This window comes from Peromyscus eremicus, chromosome 22 (assembly GCF_949786415.1).
Source record: "Peromyscus eremicus chromosome 22, PerEre_H2_v1, whole genome shotgun sequence".
NCBI lineage: Eukaryota > Metazoa > Chordata > Mammalia > Rodentia > Cricetidae > Peromyscus > Peromyscus eremicus.
Window position 1 is genome coordinate 6,459,257 of NC_081437.1, and position 26,046 is coordinate 6,485,302.

The 26,046-nt window shown below is 40.3% G+C and overlaps 1 protein-coding gene across 2 annotated transcripts in view; it reads left to right on the forward strand.

Annotated features, from left to right (window-relative positions):
* Nucleotides 1–26,046, forward strand: part of Fbxo11 (F-box protein 11) — an 81,567-nt gene that overhangs the window by 52,654 nt on the left and 2,867 nt on the right. The window contains exons 4-19 of one of the 2 annotated variants that reach the window (XM_059248455.1): nt 212–356; nt 2,857–2,986; nt 4,069–4,152; nt 4,396–4,528; nt 6,184–6,290; nt 6,373–6,484; nt 6,571–6,677; nt 6,755–6,892; nt 15,318–15,535; nt 17,491–17,576; nt 18,884–18,978; nt 21,386–21,508; nt 21,621–21,706; nt 22,714–22,790; nt 22,877–23,020; nt 25,447–25,557. In XM_059248455.1, coding sequence (XP_059104438.1) covers nt 212–356; nt 2,857–2,986; nt 4,069–4,152; nt 4,396–4,528; nt 6,184–6,290; nt 6,373–6,484; nt 6,571–6,677; nt 6,755–6,892; nt 15,318–15,535; nt 17,491–17,576; nt 18,884–18,978; nt 21,386–21,508; nt 21,621–21,706; nt 22,714–22,790; nt 22,877–23,020; nt 25,447–25,557 — 1,896 coding nt within the window. The remainder of the gene's footprint in view (nt 1–211; nt 357–2,856; nt 2,987–4,068; nt 4,153–4,395; nt 4,529–6,183; nt 6,291–6,372; nt 6,485–6,570; nt 6,678–6,754; nt 6,893–15,317; nt 15,536–17,490; nt 17,577–18,883; nt 18,979–21,385; nt 21,509–21,620; nt 21,707–22,713; nt 22,791–22,876; nt 23,021–25,446; nt 25,558–26,046) is intronic. The other variant, XM_059248456.1, reaches the window with a different exon arrangement.

Here is a 26,046-nt window from a genome sequence, read left to right on the forward strand (position 1 = left end):
AGGCCAGCCTAGGAAACTTTTCAAGACTGCCTTTAACATAAAACAAAAAGCCATTTTGTGTGTGTGTGTGTGTGTACACATATATGTAAGATAAAAGGAAAATATAACTCATCAAAAAATACAAGCTATTTGTTAGATAAAATATTCTTTAATGAGGAAGTCATTGCTTGATAATGAATTGTTTACATTTCGTTTGTTAATTTCTTTTTAGCAGCACCTGCTGAACAGTATCTTCAGGAGAAACTGCCAGATGAAGTAGTTTTAAAAATCTTCTCTTATTTGCTGGAACAGGATCTTTGTAGAGCCGCTTGTGTGTGTAAACGCTTCAGTGAACTTGCTAATGATCCAATTTTGTGGTAAGTGAACACCTTGTTATCTTGAAATATAGTATGTGATACCTAAAATGCCAAGTATAAGTGTAAAATTCTAGTTACAGCTAAGTAGTTAAAATTAAAATGTTTGTAAATTCTGTTACCTGAATATCATAAATGTGGAGGACTTGTCAATCCAAGAAATATTTATAGACCAGTAAATCAAATTTGTTTCTGCTGTTTACAAGTTGATAACAGTTGAGTGATTTGGGAGGAAACGTTTTATTTGTGGAGTCTGGTGGGGTGTTGAAGACAGAATCTTGTGTAGCTGAGGTCCTCCTGTTCCAGCCTGGGATGCAGGTATATGTCACAACCACACCTAACTCATTTTATTTTACCTTTTTTTTTCCCTTTAATGAAGCAGTTAGGGTTTAACAAAGATATTTTGGTATAGACTTAAGTACCAGGGTCAGGAAAGATGCTCACAGAGATCCGCCTGCCTCTGCCTCCTGAGTGCTGGGATTAAAGGTGTGCGCTACCACTGCCTGGCCAGCCTGGTCTACAGAGTGAGTTCCAGGACAGCCAAGGCTACACAGAGAAACCCTGTCTCCAAACACACACACACACACACACACACACACACACACACAGAGAGAGAGAGAGAGAGAGAGAGAGAGAGAGAGAGAGAGAGAGAGAGAGAAGCTCAGAAGACATAAAGACATACCCAAGTGTTGGTACAGACTCCTCAAGGAAGTGTTGCCTGGTTTTTGAAAGCAGGGCAGGCCGAGTTCAAGGCCAGTTTGGTCTACAAATAGAATGCCAGGCCAGCAAAAGAAAAAAGTCAGCTGGGGTGATGGTGGCGCACACCTTTTATCCCAGCACTCAGGAGGCAGAGGCAGGTGGATCTCTGTGAGTTTGAGGCCAACCTGGTCTACAGAGCGAGATCCAGGACAGCCAGGGCTACAAGGGAAAACTGTCAAAAATTGAAAAAGGGGGGGGGGGGGGATCCAAGTGTAATTTAAAATAGTTCCTTAAATCTTATAGTTCAGTGAGAGAGAGATACACATACCTGAAAATGATTATATTCATAAACTTTAAATACACATTCCCTTTGGCCCAGTCATTCTATCTATGAAAATGTTTTCACTTTTGCACACTTTTTCCTAACATGTAGTTAATGAGTAGGGAACTGGAGGTCATTTCCTTCCAGCAGTAAGGAAATGAGGTAAGGGCTACAATGCTCACTCCCCTCTCAGAGGACCTGGTTGGGTGCCAGCACCACTGTGGTGCACATACAAAACTCATGCAAGAAGAAAGAAATGAGGGAACTGTATAGTGTCTGGTTGGAATATTGAGATCAATGCTAACAGTGACTTTGACTTTAGAAAAGCCAGGGGTTGTGCACCCCTGTAATTTTAGCACTTGGGTGGTAGAGGCAAGAGACTCCGTTCCCCAGCTACCTAGGAAATGTGAGGTTACATGTGACTCTGTACAAAAGGAAGGAAAAACCAAAGGAAAGGACACGAAACAAAAAGTGAACTGAGCAGGGTAAGGTTTGTTACCCCAGCTGCTGCTGAGACGGCTCAGACGGGAAGACGCTTACCACCAGACCGCACCGCTGCATTTGATCTCCGGAACCCACGTGGTGGAAGGAGGGAGCTGGCTTCCACAAATTGTCTTTGATTTCCACATGTACATGGCATGTACACACTGCCTCCAACCCACACGACAATAAATCAAATTTATAAAACCTTTTTAAAAAAGATGCTTTATGCTGATTAATCAAAGTAAACGAATGATCTGTAGATAAAACGACTGGAAGGAAAATACATCAAACCATCAATAACAAATGCATTGAAGCTATGTACTATCTTTTATGCTGTGTTTTATGGAGCGGGTGAGGAGAGAGTGTAGGCAGGATCTTTTTTGGTGTTTTGAGACTGAATTTCCCTGTGTAGCAGCATTGGCTGTCCTGATCTCACTCTGTAGACCAGGCTGGCCTCGAACTCACACAGATCTACCTGCCTCTGCCTCCCGAGTACTGGAATTAAAGGCGTATGTCACCACTGCCGGCTTTTTTAAATTAATAATTTTTTAAATTATACTTTGTCAACTAGGTGTAGTGGCACATGCTTTAAATCCCAGCACTTGGGAGGCAGAGGCAGGTGGATCTTTCACTCAGGCCAGCCTGCTCTATAGAGTGAGTTCCAGGACAGCCAGGGCTACATAGTAGACCCTGTCTTGAAGGGGAAAAAAGGAAGGTATTATGTCTGCACAATGGTACACGTCTGTGGTCCCAGTTACTCAGAAGGGTAAGAAGGCAGGAGGTTCCCTTGAGCCCAGGAGTTTGGAGCCAGCCTAGACAACACAGAAGCCCTGCGCCACCAGTACCATCTCGGGAACTAATCAGTTAATTGATTTCTATATTTTGATATTTAAGTCATCTGTCCTTATTGAAATTTTGGTCATTCAGATAACATTTAATATTTTATTAATCTAGAGAGTATTTTTATAAGGAAATCTTTAATTCCTTTTTTCCCTTCAGGAAACGATTATATATGGAAGTATTTGAATATACCCGCCCTATGATGCATCCTGAACCTGGTAAATTCTACCAGATTAATCCAGAAGAATACGAACATCCAAATCCATGGAAAGAGAGTTTTCAGCAGTTGGTATGAAATACAGAAAATACAGATTTATGTTATGTATCTGTAAATACATTTCTTTATAAAAATTAAATAAATCCAGAAATAGAGAGATGGTTTAGGGGTTAGAGCATGTACTACTTTTCTAAAGGACCTGAGTTTGAATCCTAGCACCCACATAGGCAGTGCACAGCTTCCTGTAACTCCAGCTCCAGGGCATCTGGTGCCCTTTTCTGGACTACTGAGCCAACTGCACTCACATACACATACCCACACACAACTATGCATTAGAGCTTTTAATTGAATAAATAAATGTATTCAAGAATAGATTGTGAACTGGACACAGTGGTACATGCACACTCCTGAAATCCCAGTGCTCAGGACGCTCAGGCAGGAGGATCCTAAATTGAAGGGCAACCTCTGTCACATAGTAAGACTGTCTCAAAGGGAAGAAAATGTAAACAGCAGAAAGCATCAGTAGCATATACAGTTATGACTCCAATGGATCTGCTTACATTTGTACATAGATTAGTAGGTTTTAGTCATTTTAAAATTCCATATAAGACCTTACTTTTCTTGTTTTTTTAACTGGGGTCTTGCTGTGTCGTCCTGGCTGGCCTACAACTCTCAAAGATCCACCTGTCTCTACCTCCACTTGTGCTGGGATTAAAGGCATATGCCACACCCCAACCTTCATATTTCAATTTTCTTACAGTCCATTCTGAGTGGTTCCCAGCTAGGGGTGATTGCTTTCTCAGATGTCAGGGAACATGTGGCAGTCTTGAGACGCTTTGTCAGAGCAGAAGAGGGCACTTACCTTTGGTATCAAGTGTGGTAGAGGTTTCAGATGTTACTGAACAGCCTCTCCTTCAGGGGACAGCTCCCATCTCAAAGAATTCTGTAGCCCCAAATAATAGTAGTGGTGAAATTGAAAGTCGGCCTATCTTACTAGGTAGTAATGAATAGCCTCTTCATTCTACTGTATGACTGAAAATTAGTTGGGATAGTTGAGAGTTGTTTTATATTTAGTAAATGTTACACAGGTACATTGACTTAAAATACTGTTTCTATGACAGTAGACAATGTTTGTCTTGTTTTTGACATCTTAGTATAAAGGTGCACATGTAAAGCCGGGATTTGCGGAACATTTCTATAGTAACCCTGCAAGATACAAAGGAAGAGAAAATATGTTGGTATGTTTGTTTTTATCTTTTAATTGGCATGTGGGGTTTTGTTACAGTGTTTTCGAATAGAATGTGTTTCTGTTGACCTCCCCCTTTGTCTCCCTTTCCATTGTTACATTGTGACATCTGGTCTGTGCTACTGTGAACAGGCCTAGTCCTATCTAGTTTGTATTTTTATGACTTTAGATAGTAACTTTCTGTTCTGTATGATCGTAACTTTCTGTACTGATGCTTTTTTTTTTTTTTTTCTAGTATTATGATACTATTGAAGATGCCCTTGGTGGAGTACAGGAAGCACATTTTGATGGGCTTATCTTTGTTCATTCTGGAATTTATACTGATGAATGGATATATATTGAATCTCCAATCACTATGATTGGTGCAGGTATTTTGAAACTCATTATTGTTAGCATTTTGTTCATATTCTTTAATTTACATGTTGGGGCTTTTTTTAGTGCTAGTGACTTAAAATCCACTTTACCTTTGTTAAGGTATCTTAATAGTAGGAAAGCACAGCAGTGAAGATACTTTGAATACACTATGTGCCAGGGAAAGGGAAACAAAAGCAGGAAAGGTTATGTTACAAATGTGTGTGTTTTGATGTCACTGGTTCTTCCAGTTGACGTCAGTTACTCAGTGAAAGAGAAAACATAGTTATGTGATTTTTTTCCTTTGAAAACAAGCATGCTGGGTTGTTTGGGGTTTTTGTTTTGGTTTTTTGTTTTTGTTTTCTGCTGGGGCTCCAACTCCAGACCTTGCGTATACTCATTCTGCAAGTGTCTACCACTGAGTTAACCTCCCTAACACCAATGCTTATGTTTTTATTACTGTGTTATTTTATATTTAGATTCATTTATTTTATTTTGTGTGTTCCTGTATGTATGTATATATGTGCACCACGTACATACCTGGTGCCTGCAGAGGTCAGAAGAGGCCATCAGATCCTCTGAAGCTGGAGTTAGAAATGGTTGTGAGCCTCATGTGAGTGCTGGGACCTGGACCCAAGTCACCTGCAAGGGCTTTTAACCGCTGAGCCCTCTCCCTATCTCTAGCACCCATTGCTGGATTTTTAAAGAAACAAATTATAGATTTTAAATGCTTTGTGTACTAGTCAAGTTTTTTATTTAAAATACTAATGAGTTTTTTCAAGATTTGACTCCATCTTTGATTTTCGTTTTGGGGAATGCAGTTGGTAGACCACATTAACCCCTCTGCTTCCCTCCATCTCCATCATAAAGAAGAGGGGGGTGGAGAGTATAGTGTTCGTCTAGCATGTGTGAGGACCTGTTGAAGCCCTAACAACAGCACCACCACCCCCAAAAAGAGAGAAACTTTGCTCGTTTTAGCTTTAAACTTAGAACTTTAAAAGCTGAGGTCCCCATTGAAAATTAATTGAAAGAAGAGATCTTTTCTCCCCTGGGCTGCTGCTTCTGCCACTGCTGCTGGTGGTGACTGTTTATTTCTTAATATTTACTGCATTTGATATTTATACTGGTTATAGTTGAATCTTACTGGAAGTATTACTATACATGAGTTTGGGTGTAGTGTTAATCAAACAGTATCTCAAATAGATATGATTATTTGTCATAAATACTAATGAAGCATATAACTAAAAGATCACTATTAGTCTTGCTGCTTAATATTGATATCTTTTTACTTCGTGTATTCATATGTGTGTGTTTGAGTACAGGCATGTGTGTGTGGAGTTTAGAAGAGAGGGCTAGATCCCTGGAGCTGGAGTCACAGGCAGTTGTGAGCCACATGGTGTGGGAACTGGGAATTGAACTTAGGTCCTCTAGAAGAGCATAAAGTACTCTTAACCACTGAGCTGTTTCTCCAGTTCAATACTAAAAGTCCCCTCTCAGCTGGACATGGTGATATAGGCGTGTCCTGAGCACTTGGGAAGAGGAATTGGGAGGCCCTTGAGTTTGAGGCTGTCCTGAGCTAGACACTGAGGGCTTGCCCTGGTGGGGTATTCTCTGCACAAACACCTCACTGGTTGAATAGAATAAAGCTGTGTGCTTCAAATGTCTTCTACAGCGCCTGGGAAAGTTGCAGACAAAGTTATCATTGAAAACACTAGAGATTCAACTTTTGTTTTTATGGAAGGTTCTGAAGATGCTTATGTTGGATATATGACAATAAGAGTAAGACATTTTTCATCTTGAAATATTTTTTGAATTAGGTAATGCAGTAGCTGTTATTTCAATTACAATTTCTACTTTTCAGTTCAACCCTGATGACAAATCTGCTCAGCACCACAATGCACACCACTGCTTAGAGATCACAGTAAACTGTAGTCCTATTATTGACCACTGTATCATCCGAAGTACATGTACAGGTTTGTGTTTGTTTATGTTTTGTATAAAATGGAGCCATTGTCTTGTCCTCAGGAGGGTTTTAATGAATAAATAATTTTTCTTGTAGTTGGTTCTGCAGTATGTGTTAGTGGTCAAGGAGCATGTCCCACTATCAAGCATTGTAACATCAGTGACTGTGAAAATGTTGGACTTTATATAACAGATCATGCACAGGTATTTTTGTAGTTTGGACTTTTTTTTTTAATTAATTTTTTTGAAACTGCACTAATGTTTGTTTCTCATTGTTGTAGGGAATATATGAAGATAATGAAATTTCTAATAATGCATTAGCTGGGATTTGGGTTAAAAATCATGGAAATCCAATTATTAGACGGAATCACATTCATCATGGACGTGATGTTGGTGTATTCACATTCGATCATGGCATGGTAAGGTTTATTTTTAAGATAAAAAGCTGGCTCTGCCAATTAACATTTCATACATCAGCATTATTTTTCATGAGATTATTTGAATTAAAGACTATCATTATATTCTTAAAGTCATACAGTATTCATTCTATAAATTCATGTGCCCAGAAAAATATGTTTGTGATAGAGTGTATCAAGAATTGATGTGCTCTTTGAAGTTTAATCCAGTAGTTAGTTCTCAAGTCTGAATGCAGGTAAAAAGCAAATGGGAACCTATGGTTTTTGTTGTTGTTGAGGGTGTGTGTGTGTGTGTGTGTGTGTGCGTGCGTGCGTGCGTGTGTGCGTGCGTGCGTGCGTGTGTTGTGTGCGTGTGGTGTGTGTGTGTGTGTGTGTGTGTGTGTGTGTGTGTGTGTGTGTGTGTTTGTGAATTTCTGTGCCCACATCAGGTACAATAAGGATTTCCAAAAATGAGGCCAAAGAAAAGCAGTTTTGATCAGCAGCAGAGTGAGTCTATTACAGCTTATCTATAATGTGTTTACTTTGGAAACAGTCTCAGTTGTTTAGGTTTGTTTGTTTGTTTTTTTATAGGGAGCAGTGTTGGGGTCAAACCTGGGACATGGGTAATAGTAGTAGGCAAGTGTTCTACCCAGCCTCTTATTGTTAATTTGGTTTCCATTTTATTTCTCAAAAAAAAAAAAAAAAAAAATTGTTAGGCAGGGTATACCATAGACCAATATCCCATAATCCTAACCTTGCAAGGCAGAAGCAGGGGGTTCTGGAGTCAAGGCCAACCTTGGATACACTGGAACAGAGCTAGGGAAGAAGAAAAAACACCCACAGAACCATCTTTCAGCTTTCATACATTCACAGCCAATATAAATAACAAGATATTAGTTCTAAAACAGGCAGAAATTACTGAGCATCTAAATTTGGCTCTTTATTTTACATAATTTTCTAGACTTGACTTTTGAGTTCTCTAAGGTCATTATTCCAAAATAGTGTTAATAGCAGACTGATGTAATGGCACATGCCTGTAATCCCAACACTGTGGAAGCAGGAGGATCACCACAAGTTTTAAGACCATCCTGGGCCGTATAGCAAGTTCCAGGCAGGTCAGGGCTACACAGTAAGACTCTGTTTCAATAGACAACCACAGCGGCAAATACTTAGAGATACTCATTTAGATGTTCTTTTGATTAGTGTCTTGAGGTAATTTTCAGGTTCTCAGGCAGCATTGCCAACATTTTGTATTGTAGGCATCAGAGAAATTGGAGAAAAGTGGTGACAAATAGAACTATGTTGAGATTTGATTACTGTTAGGTATAATTAAACTACCTGAGAACATTGGTTTCATAGATACATATTGTCTATGGCAAAGAAAAATTGTCTTTGCTTATACCTGAAACCCTAATACAGATCCCAGATGAATTAAGCCATGATGAGTGACTTTTTTCAAATGCTGATTAGTCCTAAAGTGTTTAGGTCAGAAGCTAAATTCCTAGATCAGTTTACCCATTTTACCACTATAGTGGGAGAAAACTGATCCACTTATAATTCAGGCTGTGGCTGGAGTCTGTATATAAGAAATAAAAGTAGAGACCAGTCATGGTGGCCCACGCCTTTAATCCCAGCACTTGGGAGGCAGAGGTAGGCTGATCTCTGTGAGTTCAAGGACAGCCTGGTCTACAGAGTGAGTTCCAGGACAACCAGGGTTACCCAGAGAAACTATCTTGGGAAGAAAAGAAAGAAAAGTAGAAGGGGAGGATACAGTGGGGCACACCTATGTCAGCACTCAGGAGGAAGAAGCAGGAGGGTCACAGAGTTGAGGCCAGCCTGCACGTCATAGCAACTCCCTAACTGGAAAAAAGAGATAAAAGTTTTACTGAATAATGTAGCTCTTTTACTGACAGATGAGAGAGGGGTTTGGATAATTACACCAAGGACATTGAAACAAGACTATTAGGAAGTTGTTCTTCCTTGGAGAGACATATTGGTAATAAGTCCTAAATAGAATTCTTCATTTTGTAATGGAACTGTGTGCTGATAGTTTTACCTGTGTTTTCTTCAGGCTGTGTCCAGAAGTTATATACAATTAAAGTATCATATTTATGAATACTTGTGTCTCATTTACAAATGATTAGAGGTACAAAGGTAATTTAGCTTGAGTACAAGCTCCTCATTTATGAAGCATCTATGGTGATAGTTACTAAAGCTCACTTCAGTAATTTACTCCACAGCTTATACCCTGTAGGCAGGGTTTTGAGGTGTTTACATATTTGGGTTTACAAGTATTATAACAGCATTTTAAATTGATTGGTAGTTCCATTAGGGTTAATGAGAGGTTTTCTAAATAATCAAATTTGTGAGGGAAAAGCAATGTATCTTTGCCATCATATCTTTGGGTTAGTTTGAGTACTGCAACACAATCTAAAATCCTTTGGAGCTGTGCTCCTCCGGTCCAGTTCTGTTGTCTTGTTGGCAGCTCATAATTGTTGGTCACATCCTATTCCAGGTAACTTTTCTATAGAGCTCCGAAGAACATCGCAATAAACATTTAAACTACCTCCTGGGCTGTCCCTTACCTTTGAATACATTCATATTTAGTGTTCGTTTTTGAAGTTAGCCTTTTCTGTGTCTATTGCATTCCTAGAATTTAAATCTCTATATTTCTAAAATGAGTCACAAGAGATGTGAAGGGCTGGGGAGACGGTTCAGTGTGTAAAGGGCATGCTGCACAAGCTTGAGTTTGGATCCCTGAAACCCATCTAAAACTGGGTATTGCGTTGCTTGCCTGTAATCCCAGTCCTGGGGAGGCAGAGACAGGGTGGCAGCAAAGGCTCACTGGGCAGCCAGTCTGTCTGAATCTGTGAGCTCTGAGTTCAGTGAGAGGGCTGGAGAGATGGCCTGAGGTGAGTGTATTCTGCTCTCAGAGCTGGCTTCCCAGCACCTGTCTATAGCTCGTAACCTGCAACTCCAGCTCGAGAGAGACCCAATGCCGCAGGCTTCCAAGAGCACCTGCACTCAAGTGTACATGCCCCACACTGATACATATACTAAAAACACATCTTTTTTCTTTAAAAAGGTGACATAAGGCCGGGCAGTGGTGGCGCATGCCTTTAATCCCAGCACTCGGGAGGCAGAGCCAGGCGGATCTCTGTGAGTTTGAGGCCAGCCTGGGCTACCAAGTGAGTCCCAGGAAAGGCACAAAGCTACACAGAGAAACCCTGTCTTGAAAAACCAAAAAAAAAAAAAAAATAATAATAATAATAATAATAATAATAATAATAATTAATAAATAAATAAATAAATAAATAAAAAGGTGACATAAATTGAGGGAAACACCCATAGTGACTCTAGCCTACACATATGTACACAAACATGTGCTTACTACCCCTGCACATGTGTGTGCTTAATTTACCTGACACATACAAAAGCCCTAAGGATTTTCTATTTTGACTTTAAAAAAAAAAAATGTTTGTTTAAACTTTAGCTTAAAAGAAAATAGAAAGATTTATGAAAAGTTTTGCTACAACTTCAGAGTTTGTCATTGTTAGTTGTATGTTTGAGCTCCCCTATTTTGAAAAAAAAAAAAACAAAACTTTTCAACTATAGCTTCATCCTATCACTCTTAAATCTTTGTGGGGTTTGTTTGGTTTGGTTTTTTGAAACAGGGCCTCACTAGCCCTGGCTGGCTCGAAACTCACTCTGTAGACCAGGTTGGCCCTTAAACTCACAGAGATCCGCCTGCCTCTGCCTCCTGAGCACTGGGATTAAAGTGATACACCGACATGCCTAGCCCTTTTTTTTTTTTTAATGTATATCCTTGTGTATCACATGTGCAGTGCTCACCTAGGCCAGAAGAGGGCATCATCCTATGGAATTGGAGTTACAGACGGTTATGAGCCACCCTGTGGGTGCTGGGAATTGAACTCTTGTCAAATTGAACTCTTGTCCTCTGCAGGAACAGCCAGTGCTCTTAATGGATGAGCTGTCTCTCCAACCTTATAAATTCTTTTGTAAATGCTGAAAACATTTATGTTCTTACAGTTGCTGGTTTGTATTTACTTGTATTCGTTTATCATATTCTCCCCATGTCCCATGACTCCCCATTCCTGAATTTTACATTCTGGTTCATTATTGATATGTGTCTGGGTTTTGTCAGCTAGCCTTTTTTTTTCCCCCTTCCTTCATTCCTAGAAGAACCTAAAGGTTTGGAGTTTGAATTTCTGCCCCTTGAAAATACCTACCTGTTGGTTACCTTTGAACTTAGCTGAGTCTGCAAAGTAGTGTGACTTTCTGGAATCTGCAGTCCCTTCATTATTTTGTAGGATTCTGGTTCTTTATTTTGTGGTTTTTATTTTTAATTTTGAATATTTTTTAAATGAAACAATTGTAAAATACACAGAAGTAGAGAAAATAATGTAATGAATCCTGATGTGCCCACAGATCTCTCAGATCCAGTTTTGGTTCTCACTGCCTCCTTGTTTACACTGTGTTCCTTTCCTTACATTCTGGATTATTTTGAAACAGAATTGAGCATTACTGGGATTAATAAAATCCAGACAGCATTATTGTGTAAATATTTTAACATTTATCTTTCAAAAGCTAGGATTCTGGGGCTGGGATTTAAGTGGTAGAACACGTGAAACCCTGGGTTTTTCCCCAGCATCAGAAAGTGGGGGACCTTTGTTCTCTCCCAGAGCCCCAGTCAGTGTTCCTCTTAGGACAGTGAGACGGCTCAGTCGGTAGTGAGCACTTGCTGGGCAGGCCTAAGGACTTGAGCATGTTCCCAGTGTCTGTTTTAAATTTTAAATAGAGCAGGTGTAGTGGTGACCTGGTGACCCATGGTAGGTACTCTCGGTCCTGAGGAAGAAGAGGCAGGAGGACCCTGGGGGCTCTGACCAGCCAGACTAGACACGGGTCCCAGTGAGAGACCCTGCCTCAAAAAAGGAGATGGTTGTTTGTGCAGCACACACATACAAACAGATTTTTTAAAAAAAAATAAATAATAATTCCTTCATGCCTTCAAATCTATTGATGATGTTCAAATTTGAGGGTGTTTTCCCTTTTGTCCTGTATTCAGTGCATTGAAGAATGTTAACTTAATTGTCTAGACTCTCCATATAGACCAGGTTGGCCTTGAACACGCAAAAATCTGCACGATGGAATTAGAATGAAAAGTGTGCATCTCCATGCCCAGTTTGAAGACTGTTCCTTTTTGTAAGATCATGATTATGGAGAGGTGTCATTCTTAATAGAATTCCGAAACATTTCTTCCAAATTCTGAATTTAACCCGTGATAGATTGAGTCTGTATTTCCTAAATTTGACTTTCACCCTTTCATTTCTTACCACTTTAAATAGGAAGCCTAAATTTATTTATTATTGTGTGTGTGCACAGTATAGATGCGCTACAGAGAGAGAGAGAGAGTGTGTGTGTGTGTGTGTGTGTGTGTGTGTGTGTGTGTGCGCGCGCGCGCATGTGTAAGTCAGAGGACAGTTTGTTTGTTTGAAATAATTCTCATGTATCCCAAACTGGCCTCGAACTCACTATATAGCCAAGGGTGACCTTAGATGCCTGATATTTTTTTTTCCTACTTTCCGAGTCCTGGAGTTTTACATTTGGGTGTTGGTGGTGCTGGGGTACGAACTCGAGGCCTCAAACATGCTAAATGGCTACACTACTGCTGAGCTGTGCTCAAACCCCTGGAAGTATAAGGTTATTTTGGTTTGGGGTTTGTTTGTTTGTTTTTCGGGAGACAGGGTTTTTCTGTATAATAATCCTGACTGTCCTGGAACTCAACTTTGTAAACCAGGCTAGCCTCAAACTCACAGAGATTCGCCTCCTGAGTGTTGGGATTAAAGGCGTGCACTACTGCCACCCAGCCAGAAGTGTAAGTTTTAACCCAGAAAGAATCACTTCTTAGTTTCCTACTTCAGATTTACATTTTAAGCATAAATTGTTTCTATTAACTGTCACTGTAGGTTGTGGGAATGGTGACGCATACCTTTAACCCGAGCACTCAGGCGACGGGTACATACCCATCTCAAGTTCAAGGGCCAGCCATGCCCCTAAAAACATGAATAAAAAAAGCTAAAATAACAAAATAATAATACTTGGATAAAATTATTACTTACCTTCCTGTCCTATTTGTCCATTTATCCTGTTGTACTAGCCTGCTTTATGTTGCCGGGAACATAATTACACAGTCTATTATAGCAGAAGCTTGTTCTCACTCATGGTTCTGGCCCAGGATGAAGTTGCTGCATTTGGTGACAGCCTTCTTGGGAGCAGAAATCCAAAATGACCCAGAGTATAATGTGGCCCAAAACCGTGAATGTTTCTACCCTCCTCTTTGCCTTTTCTTACCAAGCAGCCTGTTTTCGGTTGTAGAAGCTCCACTTGGTGGTCCTAGCTAGTCCTAACCACTTTCCAGAGACCATGCCTCTAAACACAGCTGCCTGAAGGTCCCACATATCTGGAGGACTTGGTCTGGGGAAGAGAAGTGTTGTTTGCTTTTGATATTTGGGGGTTGGGTTGGTTTTGGTGCATACATGAGAGAGGAACACTCTACCTGTGAACAGGATCAGCAGCTCATTTCCCCCTAAACACCCCCCTTCATTTCAGTTACATGTATGTCTGTACCACGTGTGTGCAGTGCCCATGGAGCCCAGAAGGGTGTTAGATCCCCTTACAGTTGTAAGCCACCATGTTGGTGCTGGGAGTCAAACGAGGCCTTTAGAAGAGCAGCCAGTACTCTTAGCTGCCCAGCCGTTTCTCCAGCCCAACCTTAAGTCTTACTGCCGGTCAGTGGGAGTTTCAGAAAGACAAACTGTCTTCAGATTGGAGTACCATTAGATTTTATAAGTTCAGTAGCCATGTACTCAGTTTAGGAACATTCATTACTTTGAGGAGAACTATATTTATATTCCAAGAACATTCTGAGGTAGTGTTAGTTTAGTGTCTTCTTTATCCAGAGTATGCAACATTTGGCACATGTTTTATAAATTATAATTTGGGTTATGGATGTTGATTTCAATGAAAACAGCCTTTCTCTTTTTCTTTTTCCCTCCAGTTTTACTTACTTACTTAAAGGCAGTATTCCACTATGTAGCATAGGCTAGCTTTGAACTCAAGATCCTCCTGCCTTACTCTTCTGAGGTCTGGAATTAAAAGCTTGCACCACTGTACTTTGGTTCTTTTTTTTTAATTTGGAGAGGCCTCATGTGAGTCTCTTGCACTTCTTTCTTTGTGGTAATAAAGATGATTTTACATCAAAAATTATAATTAGGGCTTTTGTGGTTTTATGTTACAAAACTGTTCTGTACAAATTCATTTTACAGTTTGGCTTTACTGAAGCACTTTATGTTTATACTGGAGTTGTATCTTAAAAACAGATGCATTTCTTTTCTTTTTTCTTTTTTTTTTTTTTTCTTTTTTTTCTTTTTTGGATTTTCGAGACAGGGTTTCTCTGTGTAGTTTTGGTGCCTGTCCTAGATTTCACTCTGTAGACCAGGCTGGCCTCGAACTCACAGAGATCCACCTGCCTCTGCCTCGTGAGTGCTGGGATTAAAGGCGTATGTCACCGCTGCCCGGCAGATGCATTTCTTTACACTGTATTTTAAAGCAAAAATGGCTAGTTCATTGGGTTAGAATGAATGAACCTTTTGTTTTTTTTTCTAATGCTTTTTGAGACAGGGTCTCATATATATAGCCCGGGCTGATCTCAAATGTCTTATGTAGCCAAGGCCAGCCTTGAACTCTGCATCCTTTCTCTACTACCACATGCTAAAGTCACAGACCTCCATACTTAACGGTTGTTTTAGGTCAATATTTTGTTCATTAATACTGGTTTTGAGACTAGGCTTCTCTGATGCAGGCTAGCCTAGGATCAGATCGTGTAATCCTCCTGCATGAGCCTCCAAAGTGGTTAGGGTTGGATGCTGGGCCCATTACACCTAACTGCAGGTCATCTTCTAGAAGGTTGGGTCCATTGCACCTAACTGCAGGTCATCTTCTAGAAGGTTGGGTCCATTGCACCTAACTGCAGGTCATCTTCTAGAAGGTTGGGTCCATTGCACCTAACTGCAGGTCATCTTCTAGAAGGTTGGGCCCATTACACCTAACTGCAGGTCATCTTCTAGAAGGTTGGGCCTATTGTGCCAGGTTCCCCGCAAGAGCAGCAAGTGCTCTTAACCATTGAGCCATCTCTCCAGCCCCAATTTTTTTTTTAAAGACAATCATCATGTATTTTCTTTAGTGACTTCAGCCTTTTGTTAAAGGACATTAACAATTAAGTAATTTCTTTTCTACCATTGAATGCATTTACAATAATTAAGACAGTTCATATTGTTGCTGTATTGTCATTTGAACTTTAATGTGTATTTTTCATTTCTATTTAGAAAGTAGCCTTTACATATAGATTTTAACTCTTTTGTTTTTTCAGGGTTACTTTGAAAGTTGCAACATACACAGAAACAGGATAGCAGGCTTCGAAGTAAAAGCCTATGCTAATCCCACGGTGGTTCGATGTGAAATTCACCATGGGCAGACTGGAGGAATATATGTCCATGAAAAAGGAAGAGGACAATTTATCGAGAATAAAATCTATGCAAACAACTTCGCAGGTGTATGGATTACCTCAAATAGTGACCCAACAATAAGGTATTTGTATAATTACAGATACAGGATTTTTTTTTTTTTTTTTTTTTTTTTTTGTGAGAAAAGAGGCTGAACTTTAACTCTTTTTTTTTTTTGTTTTTGTTTTTTTTTGTTTTTGTTTGTTTGTTTGTTTGTTTTTCGAGACAGGGTTTCTCCGTGTAGCTTTGTGCCTTTCCTGGGACTCACTTGGTAGCCCAGGCTGGCCTCGAACTCACAGAGATCCGCCTGGCTCTGCCTCCCGAGTGCTGGGATTAAAGGCGTGAGCCACCACCGCCCGGCTGAACTTTAACTCTTAAACATTATTTTTCGTTTTGTTGTTTGGTGCAGGGATTGGGGGATGTAGGAGGGCTTGGGGGGCAGGACTTCTCTGTGTCCTGGCTGTCCTGTAGACCAGGCTGGCCTCAAACTCACAGAGATCTGCCTGCCTCTGCCTCCTGAGTGCTGGGATTAAAGGTGTGAGCCACCACCACCTGGCTTAAAATATTTTTTGTATGTATGGTGCTGGAGAGATGGCTCATGGTTATAGCATTGGCTGTTCTTCCAGAAGACCCAGATTCAAGTTCCAGCACCTACATGGCAGCTCACAATTGTCTGTAATTCCAGCTCCAGGGAATTCAACACCTTCACACAGACACACATGTAGGCAAAACACACATTTATAGGGTGGGTTATTCATGACCCATGTTATAGGTCATTAAATAGGTCTGTAACCTTCTTCGAACATGCCTTTGTCCTTTTTTTTTACATTTTTTTTTTTTTTTTAATGTGCATTGGTGTTTTGCTTGTGTGTGTGTCTGTGCGAAGGTGTCGGAACTCCTGGAGTTGCAATTACAGGCAGTGGTGAGCTGCCTTGTGGGTGCTGGGAATTGAACCCAGGTCCTCTGAAGAGCAGCCAGTGCTCTTAACCGCTGAGCCATCTCTCCAGCCCCCGCCTTTCTCCTTTTTTTGTTTTTCTCTCTCTCTCTCTCTCTTATTTTTTTTTTTTTTTTAAATGAAAGCAAATAGTGTAACTGAGGAAGGTGATTCTCTCAAAGATCCTAGGACAAAGAGACTAAGAATACCTAAGTCTTTTGCCCACTCTGGTCACAGTAAGAAAGCAAGCAAACCTAAAGCAAGTCTTTTGTTGTTGTTGTTGTTGTTGTTGTTTCTCTGTGTAGTTTTGGAGCCTGTCCTGGATCTCGCTCTGTAGCATCATTGGTCAGTCCTATAGTACAGAGCTATTATAATTTAATCAGACCATAAAGGTTTTTTGTTTTGTTTATTAAATGGGGTCTCTGGTCTCCTTGTATGTTTGGCTGACCTCAAACTATGTAGACCAGGCTGGCCTTGAACTCACAGAGTCCACCTGCTTTTGCCTCCTGGTATTGGGATTCAAGGCTTGTATTAGCATGCCTAGCTGATTTAGTTTTAATTATCAAGCTGTCTGTTAGCTTTATGAAAAAAATATTTCTAATATTCATCACATGTTTATAAGCCAGCTAAAAGAAATTGTTTTCAGGGTTTCAGGGGAATGTTTAAAAAAACTATTTTGGAGTTGGGTCTGGTGGCAAACACCTGTATTACCATCACTTGGGATTCAGAGGGTGGAAAAGCCCCACAAGTTTGGGGCCAACCTATCTGCATAGTGAGACTATTTGAAAAACTAAAACCAATCAAAACAGCAAAAAGAACATTATTTGGGATCTGCTGATAGAGCTCAGAGCTTACCCAGTAATATAGAAGGCCCTAGATTAGTTCAGCACTGCAAAATAAACATAAATAAATAAATGCTTTTTCATCTTAAATAATAAAAGAATTTAGAAATACCTAATCAGGCAGCATTTTTTTGCAAATTAACAAACTTTAGGCCCATAGAAGCTAGATGATTTTTTAAATTACCATGAATGATCTTATGATATAGTTGTCTAAAACCAGCTTTGTTAAGTATATGATTTTTTAAAAATCAATTCACATTATAGGGGGAATTCTATATTTAATGGAAATCAAGGAGGAGTTTACATCTTTGGTGATGGAAGAGGCCTTATTGAAGGAAATGACATTTATGGTAAGCATATGATTTGTTGTATAAAACTTAACACATTAGCTTGTCTTTTTTTCATGTGTGTGTGTGTGTGTGTGTGTGTGTGTGTGTGTGTGTGTGTGTGTACACATTGGACACATACAGATTTATTGAATGAAGGAGGGGACAGGTGAGGCAGGCTCAGTTTTTGGCCTCTACTCTCCTTATGGCTACCTGTACATTGCTCAACTCCTCTTGTTTCCTCTGGATGTGTGTCCCACCTTCTTGACGGACTTGAGTAAGTACCTGCTTGTCCTTGGAGATCTTGAGCAATTCCATATGAAGTCACATACCTCCCAGATCATGTCCTGTATAAACTTGGTGTGTTTGGTGAGGTGCCCTGGAGCCAGATGTGCCTCAACTTGCCATACACACTATCACTTTGTGGCCTTGTGGAGACCACAGCCCTAGTGTAGTGCTGATCTGTGGCTCTTGCTCTTCTGCAGGGGCCTTGACAGTAAGACTAGCCTGACTTCTTCATGTTAGTAATAGACGATTCTGAAATTATCTTAAGTGAGAGGACTGATCTAGTTCCTTTAAAGTCTCAATAAAGGGGCTAGAAAGATGGCTCAGTGGTTAAGAGCACTTGTTCTTGAGAGGACCCAGGTTCAAGTCCCAGCACCTACAGCCATTTGTAACTCCATATTTAGAGTATGTATGATACACAAACATTCATGAGAACAAAATACTCACACATACCAAAGAAACCCAATCGTTTTAAAAAGAGTAAGTTCTCAAAGGTTATTCTCTGGTACTTAAACATTCAGTGCTCTATATGCAAGGCACTGTGCCAAATACCACAGGAAAAGAGAAATAAGACCCTAGTCTTAAGGAGTATGTATGATTTTTTTTCACATTCACTAAATGTCTAATAATAAATTATGTTGGTTGAAGTTCAATCTACTTTGAGCTCAGTAGAGCAGGGAAGTACTCCTCACTAAAGCTTTAATTCAGCAAACCGATTAAATACCTGTGTGCCAGACACATGCTATTCACATCAGTTCTGTGTGATACATATTATTAAATATCTCTAGTTGTTAATCAGAAAACAGGCATGAAGAGTCTAAAATACCGGTTCAGAATCACATTGGAAATGAATCCTTGGCGACCTGGCTTGATCTCTCTAATCTAACTGCAACATTTCTACATCTACTTATACTCTAGTCTTCTTGGTGTTGTCTTGTAATGCTCGCTAAAATTCTGGTACATGAATTGTTACTATTGCTTGATGTAAAATCCTTGCTGTGTACTAGGCTCTAAACATTGATACTGTAAATTTTATTTTTAAATAGGCAATGCGTTAGCAGGAATTCAGATTCGGACAAACAGTTGTCCTATTGTTCGTCATAACAAAATTCATGATGGACAACATGGTGGGATTTATGTGGTAAGTTAATGAGTATGGTTATGTAAATGTATGCATGAAATCAAGGCCCATGGCTAGATGCCTCATTGGTAGAGTGCTTAGCTGGAGTAGGTTCAGTTCCCACTACCACTTAAACCTGGCCTAGTGGCCCAAGTCTATAATCCCAGGATTTGGAAGAGGCGGGAGGACCAGAAAGAAGATGTAATTGTCAGCTGAATAAGCAAATTCAAGGTTAGCCTAGACAACATGAGACCTGCCTCAGAAAATAGGGAAATAAGGAGAAAACTACAAAACGTGACTCATCAAAGCCTACAGGCATGCTCTTGGGTGCGTCTTCCTAAGCATCCCTGTTTCTCTTAACTGTTGTGTTCAAGCCTTATATGAAAATACTATTAAAATCCCATCCCTTTCATTTAAAAAACAGAAACGAAAAAGTGGGGCAGCTTGGATATATTGGCCTGTAATTCCAGCACAGAGCTAGGGCGGGAGAGTCACAGGCTGAGAACAGGGCCGCATGGAGGCTGTGGTGGCTGTGGTGGCTGTGGTGGCTGCGGGTGGCTCGGGTGGCTGCACGGTGGCTGTGGTGGCCACACGGTGGCGGCGGTGGCGGCGGTGGCTGCATGGTGGCTGCAGTGGCTGTGCACTTGCCATTCAAGCATGAGGATGTGAGTTTGAACTCCAGAACCCACTAAAAAACAAAAAGGTGTGATGACTTGTGGTTGTAATCCCACTGCTGGGGAGTCAGACAGGAAGAATCCCTGGGGCGAGTAGGGGGATCAGTACCTGAAGTGGAAAAAATAAACTTGAGGCTAGCCTTGCTCCATATTAAAACTGACTGAACTGAAAACAGAAAAACCCCTGTGAGGGGCTCAGGCAGGGTTGAAAAGATTACATTCACCTTTTGGATTGTGTATTTGTACCTTTAGTATGTAGACAATAAATAGTAGTCTTGTTCTTTTTTTTTGTATACATGAATAACTTCTAGATGTGATGTGTAAGTAACGTAGGAGATAGAACCTTCTTTAATTAATTTATTGTGGGGGGTGTACAATAAATGGGGAGGTCAGAAAACAAGTAAAGGATTTGCTTCTTTCCGTCTACCATGTGGGTCTCAGGCATCACATTCAAATCAAGCTTCAGAACCGAGTTCCTGTACTGGCTTAGCCATCTCACCTACCTTTAAAGGCAGAATTACTGGGAGTGAGTAGTGTGTTCTAAAATTGTAACAACTGATTGGCAGTCAGTCTGTTTTGTTAACCTGGAATTTTGTTAGTGTGACTACTTTGTGAATCTGAAATTCTCTACAAGCAATATTTAAACTCTAACCTCGGCTGCCACCCCCAGAATTAGAGCCTTAAAATGAAATGGCCACCTGGGTCTTCAATTTTTTCTAACAGTGGTAAAATTTCTGGTAACATTGAGACCTTAACATTTTGGAGAAATTTCACAGCAGAAGTTGGTAGTAACTTTGCTAAATGAGACATTTTTAGTATGTTACACATCTTAGAAGTGTTCCTTTCTTTAAAAAAAAAAAAAAAACTTTTACTATGATAGATTTTAAAGTACAAATCTATATAAAGAAGGTTTTAAAAACTTTGGAAGATTAAACACAAGTAGAATCTACATTTAAAAAAATGTTATGGTGGTGTGTGAACCCAATTTAGGAAGAGTGAGGTAGGAAGGCTGAAAGTTGGAAGACAGCCTATCTTTAAAAAGGGGTTAAAGAGCACTGACTGCTGTTCTAGAGGACTTGGGTTCAATTCCCAGCACCCACATGGTAGCTAACAACTTGGAGTTATAGCTCCAAGATCTGACACCCTCACACAGACATACAGGCAAAACACCAATGCATATAAAATAAAATTTAAAAAAAAATGAACAGGAGCTAAAAATATTGTTTTAAAAAGCAATGTTGGGCCAGGCATGGCTTAATCTCAGCACTCAGAATGCAGAGGCAGGTGGATCTCTGAGATCAGCCTAGTTTACTTTTGGAACTGGACTACATATTGAGGCCATGTAAGCAGGAAGGGCAGTTTGGGGCCTGCATAGTGAGATGGTGCAGCAGGGGAAGCCTGTGGCATAGCTGAGCACACGAGCCAGACACCTGAGTTCGCTCCCTAGAGCCCTTTAAGGGAGAAGGGGAGAGCTGACTCCACAGAGTTGTTTTCTGACCACCCCGCTGTGCCATGGCATGTGCAAACCCTCACACATCATGCACACACACAATAAAGAATGATAGGAGATATTCCTAACCCTCGGGAGTCCTGGGTTCGGTTACCAGCTCTAGAAAAGGAAAAGGTGTCTTCGTTTCCTTACCTAGTGGAAAGGACAAAGGCTGCGGCTGTTGGCAGGACTGTTTCGGGGAGGGCCCCACTTAGGACTTTTGCTATAGACAATATATACTGTAACCAGTTTAACTTCTGTTCAGCATGAAAAGGGACAAGGTGTAATAGAAGAGAATGAAGTTTACAGCAACACTCTGGCTGGAGTCTGGGTGACAACTGGCAGCACACCAGTACTGAGAAGAAACCGGATACACAGTGGCAAGCAGGCAAGATCACTTCCTTGGTCTTCTTTGGGTCATTAATGTTTGTTTTGGTTTGTTTTGTTTAAAAAGTTATCATGTGAAAAAGAGTTGTTATTTTCTTTCCCTTCAAATTTAGGTTGGTGTTTATTTTTATGACAATGGACATGGTGTGCTAGAAGATAACGACATCTACAATCATATGTATTCAGGGGTTCAGATAAGGTAAACGTTTATTTGGGTTTCTTTTGCAAAGGACATAGGAGTATGTAGACTGTGAAAAATTGCTTATTTACTCCCCAGTCACTATTCTGTTCTGTATATTCATACTCTCCTTGCACTTGTAGCTTTTCTTGGTCAGGAGTTAATAACATATACCCGAAGAGCTAGCTTATTTCACTGCTCTGCCATCTAGAGTAGCTCAGCCACTACCTGATCTTAACTGCGCCTGGCATGTCATTAGCATTCTGTAAACCAGAAGCTTCTGCTTTTATGCTGTGTATATTAAACAACCCTTATGACTCGCTGTGTAGACCAGTTTGGTGTAGAACCTAGAGAGATCTGCTTACCTCTGCCTCCACAGTGCTAGTGCTGGGATTCAATACATGCACCACCGTGTCCGGCATGAATAACTTTTTACATCTCATTTTCTAATATTATGGAATTATAAGTCTTCGGGAGTGGTTGACTTTGGTTTTTGTGACAGTGTCTCTGTGTATTTCATGCTGGTTTCAAACCCACAAAGATCTGCCTCCCAAATTCTGAGATTAAAGGTATATACCACTCACCATGCCTAGCCCAAGAATCCTAAGAGTCTTAATGACTATAAATTCAACCTTTAACTTCATTCATGTATGAAATATAAAGTCATGTAACTTGAGTTTAGCTTAGCTGTAGAGCTCTATATCGAAAATCTATAGCAAAATAATACAAGGAGTGGTTCTCTGGGAAAACAGGATTAATCATTTATTTACAAAGATCTTTATTTTGTGTGTGCATGTGAGCAGGTATGTGTACAAAGGCACAGATGTGGAGTTCAGAGAACAACTTTTAACCCAGTTCTCCTTCCACAATGTGGTTTCAGGCCATCAGCCATGTTTGTTGGGTGCTGAGCCATGTCACTGGCCCTATGTAGTTAATTCTTGTCATTAGTGTTGCTTGTAGTTAGAAAAGATGAATTATCGAACAAAAATGAGTGATTGAAATGGGATTACTTTCTTTCTTACCCACAGGACTGGAAGCAACCCTAAAATTAGACGCAACAAAATTTGGGGAGGACAGAATGGTGGAATTCTAGTTTATAATTCTGGTATGTTTAATCCATCATCTTTTTCTGTGTTAATAAACTTTAGCAATATGCCTTCTAAATAATGTACCTAAATTTTACATTTATAGGACTAGGCTGTATAGAAGACAATGAAATATTTGACAATGCAATGGCTGGAGTCTGGATTAAGACAGATAGTAATCCTACACTAAGAAGAAATAAAATCCATGATGGAAGAGATGGTGGCATCTGTATATTTAATGGGGGTCGAGGTATTGTTGTTAAGTTTGCATTAGTAAAAAACCCAGTTTTCTGTTCTTCTATATCTTTAATGATCGATCAGTGACACTGCCAACTAAAATGTTACAAATGGATGAACCTTTTTCCTTACCACATCCTTCGATGGTTTAGGGAATTAGTGCCTAGAATTAAACACATGAACAAGTATTTCCATCTTTTGTAACTACCTTGGTTCTGCCAGTTGTCAGTAAAGCATTTTGAAGGTAGAGTTGCACATCCTCACTCTGGTCCTTTTATTATTCTAATAAACATTACAGTCAAGTTACAGAAGTAGATGTGGCAAATAAATGAGCGTGTGAAATTCATGCAACTCTTTATAGCAAACAAGTGTTGATTTTGTAAATGTTGAACTAAATTAACAAAGCCAGCCCAGTTTGCCTTGAGGCTAAGTCCTACAGTGATTGTCCTTTGCAGATAAACTCTTCATAGATTGTGAGACAGTGCAGAGAGCACCCAACACCCACAATTCTGGATTACCCCACATGAAAGAAACACACCAGTACTTACGGTCATTTACTGTAGCAGAGCAGTGATGCTAGAGACTCTTAACGAGGCTAGCTTTTTAAGAACTCAATGTGTACATAGAGGAGAGGACAAGCCAACTGTGGCAGCTCCCACCTCTATCTCAGCACTTAGTCTGAATTAGAAACGCCCCAAGCCTAAGTCCAGCTTTGGCTCCGTGTGAGACTGTCTCCAAAAAGTAAAGACAAGTACAGAGGGGTTGGTTGTAATTGCAGGGTGTTGAGCAAAGGTTCCTACAGTAAAATAACTTGAGCTATGTCTCAATATTCAACTTTTGGAGGGCTTTCCAAGTATAATTGTTTGCCTTTGACTTATTTTGTAGTGCCTGATTGAACATCTATGTACCAACCACTGGTAGAGATAGCTAAAGAGCATAAATAAAAAATCTACAATTAAATGGAGTGGCACATTGTTAACAAAATCTAAGGGAAACTGAAAATGGTTTAGAAGGTGCAAGAAGTGAAGGAAGCTGAAGCTGGCTAAGGGGTTTTCCATGTGCAGTGAGGGGTTTTAACCATCTTATTAGCATCAGAGGGCCCTGAGATGGCTCAGTGTGTAGAGGTGCTTGTGCACAGGCCTCAGGACCTGAATTTAGTTCCCACAAGACAGCCTGAGACCTCCACACGCACACCTGCGTTCATGTTCATCCTCAGTAAATGAGAGTGAGGAAGACAAGCAAGCTGGTTAGAAGTAGAGACTTGGTATAATGTGGGCAAGAAGTTCTGAGGACATCAACAGAAGTTACAAGGCTGTATGTCTAAAAGGGTAGGAATGGGGCAGGAGAGATGGTTCAGTGACTTATACTGCCTGTTCCTGCACAAGACCTGGGTTCGAGTCCCAGCATCTACACGGTGCCTCGCAATCTCTGTTAACTCCAGTCACAGGGAATCTTAATGTCTCCTTTAGGCCTCTCTGAGCACCAGGCTTGTACATGGTACACAGACCAACATGCAGGCAAAGTAAAATAGGTGGGAATATGCTGGGGCTGATGTTCAATTGTAGATGGGGTCCTTAACATTGCAAGGGAAAGATGAGAGAACATTCCAATGAGTTACAATGCAATACCTAGAAATACTAGAGGTCAAATGTCTGCTTTCTGGAAACAGAGAAACACCAGTGTATATTATTTACTGCATCAAAAAAGTTTTTTTTTTTTTATTGTTGTTAAATATGTAAGTCTGCACACCACTTGCAAGCCTGATAATCTAGAGAGGCCAGAAGAAGGCTTTGGATCCCCTGAAACCGGAGTTACAAGTGGTTATAAGCCACCACGTGGTGCTGGGAATCAAACCCAAGTCCTCTGGAAAAGCAGCTAGCGTTCTTAACCACTGAGCCATCTCTTCAACTAAAAACAGGTGGTCTGTGTAATAGCTGTTACTTACTAGTATACTTTACCATGAAAGTAATTCACCCACTCATAGCTAGTGATAGAAATATTTGAAGGATTGAAGGAAGTCTTGATTCCTTGGCACACTTTCACAGCTGGTCTAAGGTGTGAAAACCTCACAGAGGAAGTGACAATATGAAAGAGTGCAAGGCATTCCAGGAATAATATGAAGCCAGGGTTCACAAATGCACAGTAATGTAGTCAGACAAGAGTACTCTTAAGACTTCAAATGCAAGTTAATTTCAAACCACTCAAAAATGAGTTTTATGAGCAGAAAATGATGAAAATGATCAGAATTCTGCAAATTACTTAGGAGCTAATTTATAATGTAGTTATTTAGAAACAGAAAGCCAGATACCACGAGGTGCTAGCCCAGGTGTGCTCCAGGTGTGGTGAACTCAGGAGGCCAGCCTTGGGCCACATAGTGAGAGCCTGCTTCAACAATGTTCGCTGTATGCATTAGCTTTAATCTAAGTATTTTAATTATAGGTCTCCTTGAAGAAAATGATATTTTCAGGAATGCTCAAGCAGGTGTTCTTATCAGCACTAATAGTCATCCAGTCTTAAGGAAAAACAGAATATTTGATGGATTTGCTGCAGGTTTGTATTCTTTATCTGTGACTTGTTTACAGCCTGTAACTCTTAAGGTTTTCTTGGAGAGTATTTTATTTGACTGGGAGAGAACCTATTCAAAGTTCTGGCTCCCTCTACTCTAGGCCAACCTTTCTCTGCAACCCTGGCTGTCATGGAACTCTGTAGACTATGCTGCCCTCAAATTCAAGAGATCTGCACCCATTAGAGGCATGTGCCACCACCACCTGGTTTCAAGGAAATACTCTGTAATGTTTGAACATTAACTGGAATAAATTTGTAGGCAGATTGGGAATTTACAGATAAACTTGAGTCTTTTGACTTCTAAGTGTTTAAAAGGGGGAAAATGGTTACTTTAATTGCTTAAAATAATCATTTAGAATGGTGGTGGTGCACGTCTTTAATCCCAGCACTCGGGAGGCAGAGCCAGGTGGATCTGAGTTCGAGGCCAGCCTGGGCTACAGAGTGAGTTCCAGGAAAGGTGCAAAGCTACACAGA